The sequence below is a fragment of the Amblyomma americanum genome, chromosome 7 (assembly GCF_052857255.1).
Source record: "Amblyomma americanum isolate KBUSLIRL-KWMA chromosome 7, ASM5285725v1, whole genome shotgun sequence".
Taxonomy (NCBI): domain Eukaryota; kingdom Metazoa; phylum Arthropoda; class Arachnida; order Ixodida; family Ixodidae; genus Amblyomma; species Amblyomma americanum.
In genome coordinates, this window is record NC_135503.1 from 60,695,615 (window position 1) to 60,709,575 (window position 13,961).

A 13,961-nucleotide genomic window follows, 5' to 3' on the forward strand; every position below is an offset into this window, starting at 1 on the left:
ACCTTCTTGTTAGAAAGCGGTATCCTTTAAATATACACCAAAGTTTATTTCTTCACATCGTTCCTTTAATAGCGTGCGCTCTAAGAGCTGTGTAATTGAAGGACATTTACATAATGTAGCCAAGTTTGCTCTCAAAATGCCATTCCGAAAATGCCCATCGAGACTGCCTTACCCGTCAATAGCGTTCTTCTTCGTTTTAGTAAAATTTATTCAGTCCCCTAAACTCACGCAACGGGACAAAAAATGTTCCCGATGGTAATACTTCTCCGTACTTTGATAACGCTAACTCGTATTTGTAATGTTTAAGTGTGATCGTTTTTTTACGATCAGGCATCACATTTCTAGCTGCAGTTTCCTTTGTTCCTTGCACTACGTTTTCTGCCTTTTACAGTGACCGGTTTTCCGGTGTGGTCATCCATACTCCTCAACGGAATTGTCTGCACATTCTACACATCAATAGTAAGTTTCTACTGTGTCCTTGCGCACGCCTCAACGATAATGGTTGTATACAAAAAAAATTACAACGCCATTCAACCTAAATGCCTGAACGCTCCGAAAAGACGTGGGTTCGATTCCCAATCAGCACTAAAACTTCGATTATATATCTTACAATTGTGGGACTGCTCTAGTGTTTCAGACGAGCGGACGGGCACATAAACGTAGTAACGCAGGATTGGCAAAGTTTTGGACACATAATGTAATCCTGCATTATTAGTCTACACTCACAGCAGAAGGTGCCGCAGGCAGCGTTACAATTGATACTTTTCTCTAAAGGGCTTCAACCTACAGTGGAAAGCAGCAGGGGTGGTTTATTTCATGCTTTAGGGTTTAAGGACAAAGAAAGAAAAGTAGATTTTAAGCGGGTAGAAGTAACCAAGCGAAGGTTATCTGATTGGTGGCTAAAATCAAGACAAGAGTAAAATTTCACAAGTCATGGCTAGGTGTCTTGGACCACCGCCCGATTTAAAGGGTTCAGCCTTATCCATCCATCCACCTATCCATATCCATCCGTCCGCCCGTCCGTCCGTCCGTCCGTCGGTCCATCCATTCATCCATCCATCCATCCATCCATCCGTCCATCCACCGATCCATCCATCCGTCCATCTATCCATCCACCCATCCATGCACCCATCCATCCATCTGTCTGTCTGTCTGTCTGTCTGTCTGTCTGTCTGTCTGTCTGTCTGTCTGTCTGTCTGTCTGTCTGTCTGTCTGTCTGTCTGTCTGTCTGTCTGTCTGTCTGTCTGTCTGTCTGTCTGTCTGTCTGTCTGTCTGTCTGTCTGTCTATCTATCTATCTATCTATCTATCTATCTATCTATCTATCTATCTATCTATCTATCTTATGTCGCCAGTAGGCGTGACGTTTGCAAAAATTTCCGTAACACCTCGTGCGCTGTGCTTTGGTCTTGTACTAATAAAATATACAGGTTCTCGCAATTTACTCCTTTAGAGGATGACAACTCATTCGATATGTCCTTGTCCGCAGGTCCAAACTTGACACTGACGCTTGCAAGTCATCGAGAAGTGCCAATAAACAAACAGTAACCCAACTGTACTCAAGTAACACTTGTTGCTGGTATAGTCGGTGCATAGTTCTACGTACAAACGTTAGCGCAAAATAAGACACAATCACAAGAACGGTGGACAAGACAACACGCTGTACGGTCCTCGTTCTTGTGATTGTGTCTTATTTTGCTCTAACGTTTGTACATGGAACCAACTGTACTTAATTAGCTAGGCAGTTGGAATGCTTCTCAAAATTACTGACTTTTGCAGAGTTCGGAAACATATTCGTTTTTAGAGCCCGGTATTTTTAAGCATATGTGAAAGTGTGCAGTGAACCTGGATTATACAAATGAGCTTTTACGCCCTGTGACCACTGATCAGCATAGCCAGTGCGCTGTTATATTATAGCGCCTCCTTTCCTTGAATTAAATTTCACGTTTTTGTGCACATGCATGGCTGACAGATCCCAGTTGTTTTGGTGGCATGCTCTCTTTTTAGTCTACCAGTAGTGGACGAAAACCAGAGAATTCATTCATAACTACCATTCATGCAGCTCGAAAACTACTGCACCTTTGCAAGTTTGGGTGTAAATAGCAAGCTTTGTCACCTGAGCTACAGAACGAAACTCTCGTATGAACTTGTTCTCCATTCTTGATTCCGCTCCAGGGTGGCATCAAGGCAGTGGTGTGGACCGACGTGGTTCAGATGGTCCTAATATACGTGGGATACGCCATGGTCATCGCATGTGTGAGTGCCTGCTGCTGTATGCCTCTATAGAGCAGGAGAGAGCGCTACGAAGTTGCCAATTGAGATGCTCGTTTACCATTGTCACCTCACCGGCTTCAACCTGCCTGAATGACATTGGCGACTCCACGGATTATGCGGCAAAAACAAAATGAGGCTAATATATATAAGATGCTCCGTCATTGACTGGCGCTGTTCTGCAGTGAACCGTTGGTAAATGTAAATAGCAACCATTGTTATTATTGCTATTGTTATTTTTGCTATTTTTGAATATATTTCAGGAAAACGCTGCACTTCAGACGGCACTAGCCTAAGTTCAATCCGAGAAACTCTTCGCCAGTGGTGTGTAACACCAGACCACTTGTCATATGGCACGACGTGTGCGTGCTTGTGAACGCCCTATGACTCGAGCGTGAGACAGGGAGACCGTGTTCTCAAAATGTCAATTTGCACACCTATCCTTCTTGCTTGATGAAGACGGCATTGAGGGATGCTAATCCTCTTGTATGTTCTATTTGAATCCACTAGTAAAAATTCATTGAAGTGGTATATTATTCACGAATCGCATTTTGTTGCCCAAAAGGTTTAAAATTTTAGTCTTTTTTATAGACGTACTTTGTAAAAGATTTGAATGCTTTTAGAACAAACCTTAAATGGGGCATCGATACTGTACTATTTTCGACGTGTGCAGGAGATGACCTAGAGCCTTAATCCAGTGGCGAGAACCAATTTGTTATCAGATAATTAGTTGCACCGAAAACTGAAATTTGTACTACTAAAGCGGAACAGGCCGGAAAGCTTAGCGGCGCAAGCAGACAGCTTTCTCAATTTATCGATAAACTGCCCTATAGTTGCCTGACGTAAGTACGTTATGTTTTCGTGCCTTAATTTAATTGTCATCACCTTATGAAGCCTTTCTCTAATCAGTAAACTAAGCTATGCTAACGATTCTTATGACTGCAACTTGTTAGAGTCTCCATAAAGCTCAGCGTTCATCTGTACTCAGCTTACTTATCTGACAAGCCGGAAGATAAGATCATTTGTCTTCAAAGACAATCGAGCCCCAGGCAAAAACTGGAACATTTCATCCAAGTTTTAATAATCTGAACGGGCCCATTAAAGACATTGTGCCGCATATTGCATCGCAGTAGCCTTGATACGAGCTCGAACTAGGGCCAGTTAACCCGCTGCCGGATTCACAGAGCTGCTCAATTCGCGATTAAATTTAACGTGGCCCGTTTCCTATTCGCAAAAGTAAAAAACTCTTCCTCTTCTTGAATTCCTGGAACTAATAACAAACTGTTCATGCCTTTTAACAGCTTGCTTATTCAGATTTTCATTCGTAGCATTACCTCTATCCTCCAGAGACAACCACAATTTCAGAAAAAAAGAAGCGCATAAGATGGGAGGCCCTATTCGAGCGCTTGTCTCATGTCGATGTGCACGCTAGGCCTGCACGGCCTCCACAAAACGTTGTTGCGCGTCGTAAGAGTGTGGAGTCCGCAATGTAACAGTGCCGTCCCTGTTGTATTTCGTCCAGGGCCACCAACAGGCGTCGCGCAAAATCACAGCTTTTCTCCTGACGTTTTCATTGGGCTGCAATTTAGGGCAGTTTTATGTAATTCATCGTCTTGTTACCTCGAACCATACACGGTGTAAGTGCGGGCAATGCTATTGAAAGTTTACTCTATGCACCTTATAGCCTTAGGTGCACACAACCACGACCAGTTTTACCTGTCTTTTGAAGGGTATCGAATGATCGCAGGAACGTATCTGTAGTTACGTTAGGTGACAGGATGTAGTTTGAGGTCTTTTAAATTCATCATAAAAGTTCCTCGCCCGCACTACTACTGGCGTTAGATGACAGAATATAGCGTGAGGTTAAAGGAAGAACCTCTCTCGCTGGCGTTAGATTAGAGTAAAAGTGCCGCTTTCTTTTCCTTTTTCGTGTTTTTTTTTTACTATATCATACATAAACGCAGGGACTCCACCATATGGGAGGATTCGCCAACATGTGGAGGGCCGCGGATGATGGAGGCCGTGTTATAATCACCAAGTACGACAAATATGCTGATGCCGTAAGCCTGCCCTAGCACTGAATCGTGAAGCTCCTAATGGGAAAAACTCATCTTGCGACTTCAGCAATAGCCGTACTGACCTGCTGGGCCTCATAGTGTGTCGGATGTTGCGCAATAGTCAAAGTGTTTCCGGGCAAAGTTCTGGTTTCAGCGCATCTCATTAGGCGTCCTGACAAGGATCTTCTGGCCTTACTGGATGACTCAAAATTGCCTGGCGCACTTGAAGAAGGAAAAATAATCGTGTAGACTATAAAAGGTTTAAATTGAAAACCAACTCAGGTCCACTCAACCCGACAACAGTAGAATGATCACCTGAATCACGTTAGTCAATGTGCATTTTCTCCTCTGTCGTCCATTTGAACATTGCTGCCTTTAAATTAGAACTGTAACGTGTTCCTCAGAAACAACGCTTTATTCGCCGTATTTATTGGTGCCGGAAGGATGAAAGAAGTACTAGTTTTTAACATACGATATTAGCTTCTTCTGTTTCTTTGTATGCATGGACAGATTTGCTAACGTGTCCCGCAGAACTTCCCGAATAACTTTATTGAAGGTCGGGCAGAGACACTACAGCCAGCAGAAAGGATTTCAAGAAAAATTTCGAACGTGGAGAAACCATGCACGTTACCATTTGGTTGCAGCGACTAAACTTTAGTTTTTTTTCTTTTTTATCTCTCTCTTGTTTCGCAGCTTCAGCGTGAGCCCGCACGAGACGTACACAACGTGGACCATGCTTGTGGCCTGGACAGTCACGTGGATGGGCATGTACTGCACTAATCAGACACAGGCACAGCGCTACACCAGTATCCGTTCAATGAGGGATGCGCGCAAGTGGGTACCGGTACCGGAGCATTACCTTAATATAACCCTTACGGTTATTTACTTTTTTTGTTTATTCGCACCTAGATTATTGCTTTTTATTGAATATAAATCTTTGTAAGCCGCTATTAGCCTTTAGATGCCACTGATCTCAATTTATCACCAATCATTCAGTTACTGAAAAAAAAAGAAACGAAAATTGACGTTTTTCTGCCGACTTTTTTTCTGTTCTTTCTCCTTAAGATATAAATGAGATATAAACATTGCCCTTTTTAGTAGCGTGCATGCTGTGTGTGGAAATAATCCTTTCATAGGCCCTTTTTTGTAAGCATCGTAGTGCTACGTGTACAGGTGAGTAGCTGAGCTCATCCAGCTCGTGAAACCAAGCTTGTAGAAAAATTTCAACTCGACTAATGCCAAGCAAACGTATCTATACGCACCATTTGATGGCGCAAGTTCAGTGCTCGTTCCACTCAGCGCGACTCGTGCACATCCGCAAACATTTAGCGGTACTTTGTGTGCCAGGGCCCTGCTGCTGTGCGCTCCTGGCGTAGCACTGACCATCTTGCTGTCTGTGCTATCTGGCCTGATCATCTACGCCGTGTACAAAGACTGCGACCCCAGACTTACAGGAGACATCGCCAAAGCAGACCAGGTCAGAAACAGGTCTCTGTTCAAATGCGGTTCACCTGTCACCTTAGAATTTCAACCTATAATGAAAACATTTACCGGGTGGAATATCAACTGGTAGCTAAACTGCCGCAGATAACTTCTCTACTTCCATCAAAAATATTAATAGATGCTACTTTAAAAAATTGATAATTACAGATGACTTATTTTTGGGCTAGGTTCTAGCTTATGAAAAAACAATTATTTTAGATTAGAGCTGGTTGGGTAGAAATAGCCATGAAATAATTTCTTATATATCCTCAAGGTGCATAAATCATTGAAATTCTTCATTCACCCGACGCAGAAGTTTCAACATTCACTTACATATAAATGATATAATTTGGAGGCTAACAACTTAAGGCAAGTAATTCTTCGTGTCACCCCTATGCCGATCGGTCGCATAATGCTTGGTCGGTAAGTTTATATATGCTCATTTATACTCCGGCGAGGTAACATGCGACAGACACTCTGGCAGCCACTATATTTGCCCACGTATGCACCAGAGTCGCTTATGAGGCATGTCAGAGGCTAATGCAATCCCCTTCGTACCACTGTCGCTCTTATTTCAGCTGATGCCGTACATAGTGCAAGATTTGCTACGCGACTACCCTGGACTGTGCGGTTTGTTAGCAGCTGCTGTCTACAGCAGCTCACTCAGGTAAGTTTGTTGTTCCTGTCTATAGTTTATCGTCTTATTGGCGCATGTATTTTTAGGGCACCATTCATGACATGTGCAACCCGCGTTTCTGTTAAAAAGAGGAAGGTATAGCCCATTTCACTGCGGAAGGTTTTGCCTTAACAGATGCCAATTGTTGTTTAAAAAGGTGTTTTCTCCAAACAGACATGATGTTAATATCTCGCTTTGTACTCTTCTAGCACGCTGTCATCTGGTTACAATGCCCTCGCCGCTGTGACCTGGGAAGACTTCGTTCGCCCTCGGGTTGACATCAAAGAAGCCGCTGCTCTGAGACTCACTAAGTGCATTGGTAGGTAATTGCAGAGTGTCTTCTTCTAGATCAAACGAACCGGCAAATATTTTAGCAACAGTACTCAATTTGCAGCCGCAGCATACGGCGTCCTCTCCATAGCCCTTGCCTTCCTTGCCGGCACAATGAATTCTATCGTGCAGGTGAGCAAAAATATTTTTTTCAATGATTCAGAAGTTATTCTTTGTTATTGCAAAGGCGCGCGGTAACGGTGGTAGTTGGAGAGTGCGTTGCAAGGACGGACGTTCGTCCTTGTGTCTCCCCCCCTCCCCCCTCCCCCCTCCCCCCCGGCTCGTCTCTTCTCCGCTACATCTTTTTTCAAGGACAGACTCTTGGATAAAAGAAGCCATTCAAGAGACTGCCCTTTTCAAAGCAAAAATGTTCACCTCTCCTTGCCAGCAATTTTTTCTCCACCCCTGCATGTGTTCGCCCGTCGGCCCGTCCGCAGCACGAGACAGCTGGAGAAAAGAAAATGCACACAAAAAAGGATAAGATTGAGTTAGATTTAGACCCACGTCCGACAACTGCCTGACCCATGCCTTCGAACTGATGATTTTAGTAAGCATTCGTGTTTATTCTGCACGTATGTTTCCATACGTTGTTTTTACTTGGCTTGCATGACGGAGAGAAAAGCGCATTGTGAAACGCTCCATGCACACAACAGAAGCGTAAGTAGTATTGGGAACAGAACGAAGAAATAAGAGAAAAAAGTAAGACGGAGAAAAGCTCATTCTCTGTAAAGGCTGGAGGGAGGCCGCCAAATAGTGGAGCCCTTGGTCCTAGGCCCCATTTGCCGTAACTATACGGATTGCCCGGGCGATCACGCCTGGGCGTCTGCCCCACAGGAAACGGGATGGGTGCGGTATGAGAGGCGCCGAGGGAGGATGAAAGCATGGCCGTGTCTTTTGATTGGCACTAATTAGGCCAACTTCACCTGCCACGTGCAGATAGAAGGCAATACAAAGAGAAGGAGGCGAAATACGCGCGTCGCGCCAAAGCAACGACGGCGTCCGAACCGCACAGGAACGCCGCTTATGCCTAGCGAAAATAGGAAGGCCGCCTGCTTTCTCGGTAAGGTGAAGACGATAGCAGCAGAACCTCCTGGAGTATACAGCCCTGCCTTCATGACAGAAAAGCAACACTCAAAAATAACAAAGCAGACAAGTCACGATAAATCGAGGCGACTACAAAGTCGCAGTTGCAAGCAGTGGCCGAGAAAGAAGGAACATGTAATAGAGTGGAATCTCCAGCATGGAGTGACGCTAGACCTTCACAACTTTTGGGTCCTTTGGTGGCGCAGTCACCGTTCTTTGCAACGGCACAGAAAACAGGCGCGATAAAACGGGCGCACGAAGGTTCGTCTACAGACAAAGCTTGGTGTCTGCACACGTCAACAATACCCTCTGCAGGACACCTGCATTTCTGCACTACCCAACACAGGTGTAGCACGGAAAAACGCATTTTTTATATTTTGGCGCATAAACAGAGCCTCTTTTTTTTTCTTCAGCAAAAAAAAAACGTTAATATCATTTTTTGCTACTTTTTGAGCAAGCCTTGATTGCATACGACGTTGAAGTTTTTTTTTTTATCACCGAAACGTTCAGTTCAGGTCATTCTACTAAACTCATATTTGAGATACTGGGGCCGAAACGCTACTAGGATTACGTTTGATGCATGTCGGGTGTATATTTTTTTTGTATTACGAAAGTATCTCTTGTCCTCGTCAACGTATAGTAAATGTTGCAGGTCAAGCTTCGCGCAGCTCTGCTTCAGGCTATCTTTAGAGAGCATTGTTTCTAGAGCGAGCTCACAAAACCGCATGATTAGGGCAGTCAGTGCAGTGCCTGTGTCTCTAATGTCTTTGGAATGCTTTTGAACACGCAGGCCGCGTCATCCCTGGTGGGTGCCCTATCTGGTCCCCTTGTGGCCATCTTCGTCCTCGGCTTCTTTTTTCCCTGCTGCAAGAAAAAGGTGAATGTGAGCAAGTCGTTCAGCCAAGAATACTGATCTTGTTGTTGTAGAATAATCGTACACAGCAGTGCGGTGCAGTCCCATCTTTCCTTCAAGTCCTTGTGGTCAACCGCGCTGTTGTCTACCATCAATGTCATCATGCGGAATCTTCGAATTTTTTATTGTAACTGCGGAAGTGTTTACAACAGTGGGTTGAACCTAATTGAAGTTGTGCGAAGTATTTTATATCAAGTTTTCGTCTTCTGTACATGACTATGCACTCCGAGAAGGAGGCTATAAAGCACACTACTTTCTCTAAATCGTCATTTCTTTTTCTTCCGATATATCTGGGAGTATCGTTTCTGTGTCTTGCTTGTAATAGCAGTCGTTCATTGTACTTCCGTCAGGCCTCATCTGTCCTCCTGTCATACTGCCTCATGACTCTGATCTCTAACGCACACCCGCTGTCAAAAACATATCGAAGGTTACTGTTTCACAAATTTAATGATTTTATTAATTTACAAATTGTGCTGTCTCTTCAGTTAGCGGCATAGCAGGCGTGGGTTGCAATTTAATTGGATTCCCGGCGTGTCGAACGATGTTTAATTGTGTTCAAGGTAACCCGAAGAATCAGAACTAGGCTGCATATATCTACTCCAGGACACTAAAGATATTGAATTAGTTCGCTAATATTACCATCCATTTCCTTGTCATTGTGGGCGTACATCACGCGAAAATTTTCAGTGTGAGATTTTCAGCGCATCACAATAGAATTCTTTTGAGTTGTTCTCTTTTAACGGTGAGTATATCGAAAGCATCCATGCTCTATGCGACTTCTGAACGTGGTAAGAAAAGCGCAACTATTTGATGCGCTACTGACCGACCATTTCCTTGTATGGTCGCCGAAAGCAGTGCTTCTAGCAGGAAGCAGTGCTTCTGACATGAAAAGGTCTATATATAGCCAAAGTAAAGAGGACACTTGCAAAATTCCTCACGGATATTTAAAGAACCAGCCTCGAAAGAGGTCATTATGGGAATTGCAACTTCGTGGCCTTGCTCCGCAAATAGCTTTCAAAAAACAATGCTCTTTATTTCATTATTGATTTCGCATTCTCAACCCTCATCACACCAACATGCTAGCGAAAGCTCGAGAATTTCTGGGAGCGGAATGCCCTATTAAGCCCAGTGTAATGAGCTGCTGATCAAATGAGGTTAATGAAGCTTCTTAAACTTGTGCGAATCCTGACGTGCGCGTGTCGATAGTGTGCTTGCAGTGCGTACAAATTCATAGTACCATTAATTTGTGGCTTGAAGAAGCATTTACCAATAGAGAATAAATAGCTGATAGTCCTGCACTGAAGTTTATTAAGGCTCAGGTATTAGAATCAGAAATCAGAACCCAGAATAGATTTATCGTTATTGAACAATTGCACTGCGTAATTTGTAGAGATGGTTACCTAGGGCACAGCACAGGAGTTGTACGAGGGCTCGACAAATTAACTAAAGTGAGCACGTCAGAAGTAGCCATAGTTAAAACTATGAAGCAACAAAATAATAGTGGGCATTATGTTCCGCACCAAAGTGTGCTTAGTGTCTTGACACACACGTAAGAGTCAGTGTTTGAAAAACGCTCGAATGTACACTTACTGGTGCACGGGGTACCATTAGGGTCAAAAGAAAAGCGAACGCGATACGTGAAACGCAAAAACGAATAAACAAAAACTGCACAGCCAGTCATACTATACTATGCAACAAATATGCGTTGCATTGATTGCCTTCCTGTTGGCTATTTGAAAATGACATCGCGGTCGCCTTTTTCATTCCACTGCTGCTTTGGCTCGTGGTTCGCGGAGGCTTCCTGAGGGCGGAGTTAGGTGGAGGGCCAGCGGGTCATTGGTGGTTGGATGCCTTTTAGAAGATGGAGGTGGTTGAACTGTGGGATGAGCCTCTGGAAAGTGCTCTTCTTAGTCGGTGCTTCCGGAGGGTAGAGGCTTCACACATAAAATGACCGCGAATTCTTCTTGGTAAAAGGGACTATAATGCAAAAGCAATAACTATATTTGTATATAAGACATGCAGGTGGCATAAAATAACATAATGTGTTCTAGCGTTCTATAGTAACATGTAGTGTTCTCTGCCCCTCAGTTAAGGTTATGCTTTATGATGGTAGCCGTTTTTGCAAGTAAACCCAGCGAGGGGGGTTATCGGTCCTCACAAATGGGGGGGGGGGGGGGGGGCGGTTCCGCGTAGCGAAAGGGGGCGGGGGGGGGGGGGGTTGTACGCAGCGCTATAGCCAGCGGATTCCCGTATGTTCAGACGATCACACCAGTGACTAGGGAAGGGGAAAGGCGTGAAGAAGGGAAAGTGAAGAAGACATTGCCAGAGCGGGAGCGGGAAGGCGGTGAGGGCGCAGGGAGTGAAAAAGAAGAACAAAATGATAAACAGCAAGAGCTGGCACGAAAAGGTCGAGGAGGGTGGCCGGGTTGGTGTGCTGTAATATCTTGGGCCCGCCGTTATGTAACGAGACGGGGCGCGCAAGAAAAGAACAGCAACAAATGTTGCCGCGATGAAACCGACGGTAACGAATAGGAGTGGGAAATGATGGATGTAGTGTGTATGGCAGTGTTGGCATTCACCAGTTTTGAACTCTTCACTTAGGAGGCTGGTAATTGCTGAGTTTCTTGTAGCATACGCATGTGTCTGCAGTGAGGAGAGAGTTGGAAGCCGCAGTCGGGATGCAGCTGCCGTGCCACCCAAAGGATGATGATGATGATGATGGATTTTTATGGCGCAAGGGCATCTATGGCCAAAGAGCGCCATGACACAAGGTATTTTCAAATTCTCAAGGTGGGGTCGAAGACCCGTTTCCCAAGCATTTCACCCTAAATAAGCCGAGCACCAGACCAGGGGAAAGCTTGTACCCGTTGTATCACCGGTGGGTACCCGGCGGCACTGGGGACCACCCAAAGGAGTTTTGAAAGACAGAGAAGAAGCGGCTCGCAAGCGCAAGCAGGCTGTAGGTAGCCGCCTGTGGCGGGACCGGCCCGCGGAATAGCATAACGGGGCAAATCGATGCGAGCGACCAACTCAAGAAAGGAAAGCTTCAACGGACTGAATTGTGCTAGTGCGTTGCGCCAGCCATACTGATATGCAATGGAAAGAAGTCCTACAGCTCAACCCTGCATCAAAGCACGTATCGGGGCAGAAATGCACGGTGTAACGTGAAGTCTTTGCGTGTAAATGGCCCGAAACACTTCGCTTTTAATGGCCGAAATTTTTAATTTGAGCGTGTGCTGTGGCGCCAATGCGTGCCTAAAGGACTTCAGGGCATGAAAGTTTGTACTACCCGCGTACAACGCATAAACAAGCCAAACACGAACACTACCACAGTGTGGGATATTGTGTCTGGGAAGCACCTTCGTAGCATCAACTGTCTAAATTTGGCGACATGCTTTGATTGTAGCCAAATTATCTGTTTTGTGCGATAATAAGCTTTGGGTTGTTCTTAAGGATGCGTCTTGGCAGTACGGCTCTGTACAATCTGCGTGCAGCACAGCTTGCACCCCATTGGCAACCATTGCTGTTCTTTTCCAGGATACGGCAAACAACTGGGAATTTCTATGTTCCCGTTTCATCTGTATTCTTCCCGTTTCATTTGACGCTTTTAGTACATTTCCCTTTTTTTTAACGGGGGTGCAGAAAAATCACATAGAAATGTCATGTTGTATGCAAGTTCCGTAATATAGACCAGATTACAGGACATAACCGCTGATGCTTCCTGCCTCAGTATGGTCGTAGTCGCTCCGTCGCTCTCAGAGTTTTTTCCTCTAATTTCCCCTGCCTCTATATCCCGTTAGAACATTACAACTCATTCTGCTGGCAATGTCCACAGTTGCCATGCTGCAAACAAAACAACGCAAAAAGAACACATGTCAGTTGCGTTCAACAGCTCTGACTTCATAAAGACACGACTTTGCAATAAAGGGTGTGACGCCCCGTGAATGATTCGAAAGTGAATCACCGCAAATACATTCACCACGATAAATAGGCGAGTTTAGAGCAACTTAGAACGAAAGAACTAACCCCCATCTCGTAAGTTGACAGTTAAAGTAAATCTGTTTTAAGGTAACGGAATGTCTCGTAACTCATGTTGCCCCACCGCTTAACTGCAATCATGCGTGTACATGGGCAGATCTTCTGAGTCTTCCTCTGTCGATGTGTTGACAAAATTGAATTTCTGGCATCTGACAGATACTTCCAAATTAAATCCATGGGCTGTATTCACGAGACATTAAGTTTTTGACACTGAAGTCAGCAAATTAATAAGCATGAGGTGAACCGCACTTCACTTTGTTCGAAGTGTGAGCCGCTGCTTATAGATATGAACGGAAACAGCAGTATGAAACCAAAATATGTTGCTCATATGATCTACTGCGCTGAAACCTTTAAGATAAAGCTCCATAAATTAAACTAGGTTTGGTTTGGTTTGGTTTATGGGAGATTAACGTCCCAATGCGACTCAGGCTATGAGAGACGCCGTAGTGAAGGGCTCCAGAAATTTCGACCACCTGGGGTTCTTTAACGTGCGCTGACATCGCACAGTACACGGGCCTCTAGAATTTCGCCGCCATCAAAATTCGACCGCTGCGGCCGGGATCGAACCCGCGTCTTTCGGGCCAGCAGCCGATCGCCATAACCACTCAGCACCGCGGCGTCAATTAAACTAGGGATAGTGCACATACATACCCAGGCAATTCTGGGCAAAAGCATATTTTTAGCGGGAAACCGTTTATGAACGCAATTTTTTGTAAGAATTCACTCTAACAATCAATATACATGCAGATCACCTGACGGCAATCTTGCATTTTTTTTCCTATTCCCGTTTTTGTTATCGCCAAAAGCGTTCCCCATTGCTTTTGTAAAGCAGTCTTAACTTTTCGATGCGATCGGTGGAAAACCTTTAACGAAAGATTTTGCTGCATATCAGAATAATGGACCATTACCTTCACTATTTCCAGAACAGTGTCTTACAATTTTCTTATTTTCGAAATTTTTACCCGAGAAAGCGGGACATAAAAATTTGGAGTACCATTTGAAGGACCGAAAAAGGACATGATAGCTCATTAAAGGTGGCAGGGAGGGCAACCCGCATCGTTGAGGAAACAGGAGTTGAGGGTACTCAAGATCAATTACGAAAAAAATGAATCT

The 13,961-nt window shown here is 44.6% G+C and overlaps 1 protein-coding gene across 1 annotated transcript in view; it reads left to right on the top strand.

Moving 5' to 3' along the window:
- LOC144099206 (sodium-coupled monocarboxylate transporter 1-like) overlaps nucleotides 1-13,961 on the top strand; it is a 125,528-nt gene that overhangs the window by 7,375 nt on the left and 104,192 nt on the right. The window contains exons 4-12 of the mRNA XM_077632350.1: nucleotides 392-459; nucleotides 2,174-2,254; nucleotides 4,234-4,307; nucleotides 5,020-5,160; nucleotides 5,674-5,803; nucleotides 6,387-6,475; nucleotides 6,694-6,803; nucleotides 6,879-6,946; nucleotides 8,688-8,774. Coding sequence (XP_077488476.1) covers nucleotides 392-459; nucleotides 2,174-2,254; nucleotides 4,234-4,307; nucleotides 5,020-5,160; nucleotides 5,674-5,803; nucleotides 6,387-6,475; nucleotides 6,694-6,803; nucleotides 6,879-6,946; nucleotides 8,688-8,774 — 848 coding nt within the window. The remainder of the gene's footprint in view (nucleotides 1-391; nucleotides 460-2,173; nucleotides 2,255-4,233; nucleotides 4,308-5,019; nucleotides 5,161-5,673; nucleotides 5,804-6,386; nucleotides 6,476-6,693; nucleotides 6,804-6,878; nucleotides 6,947-8,687; nucleotides 8,775-13,961) is intronic.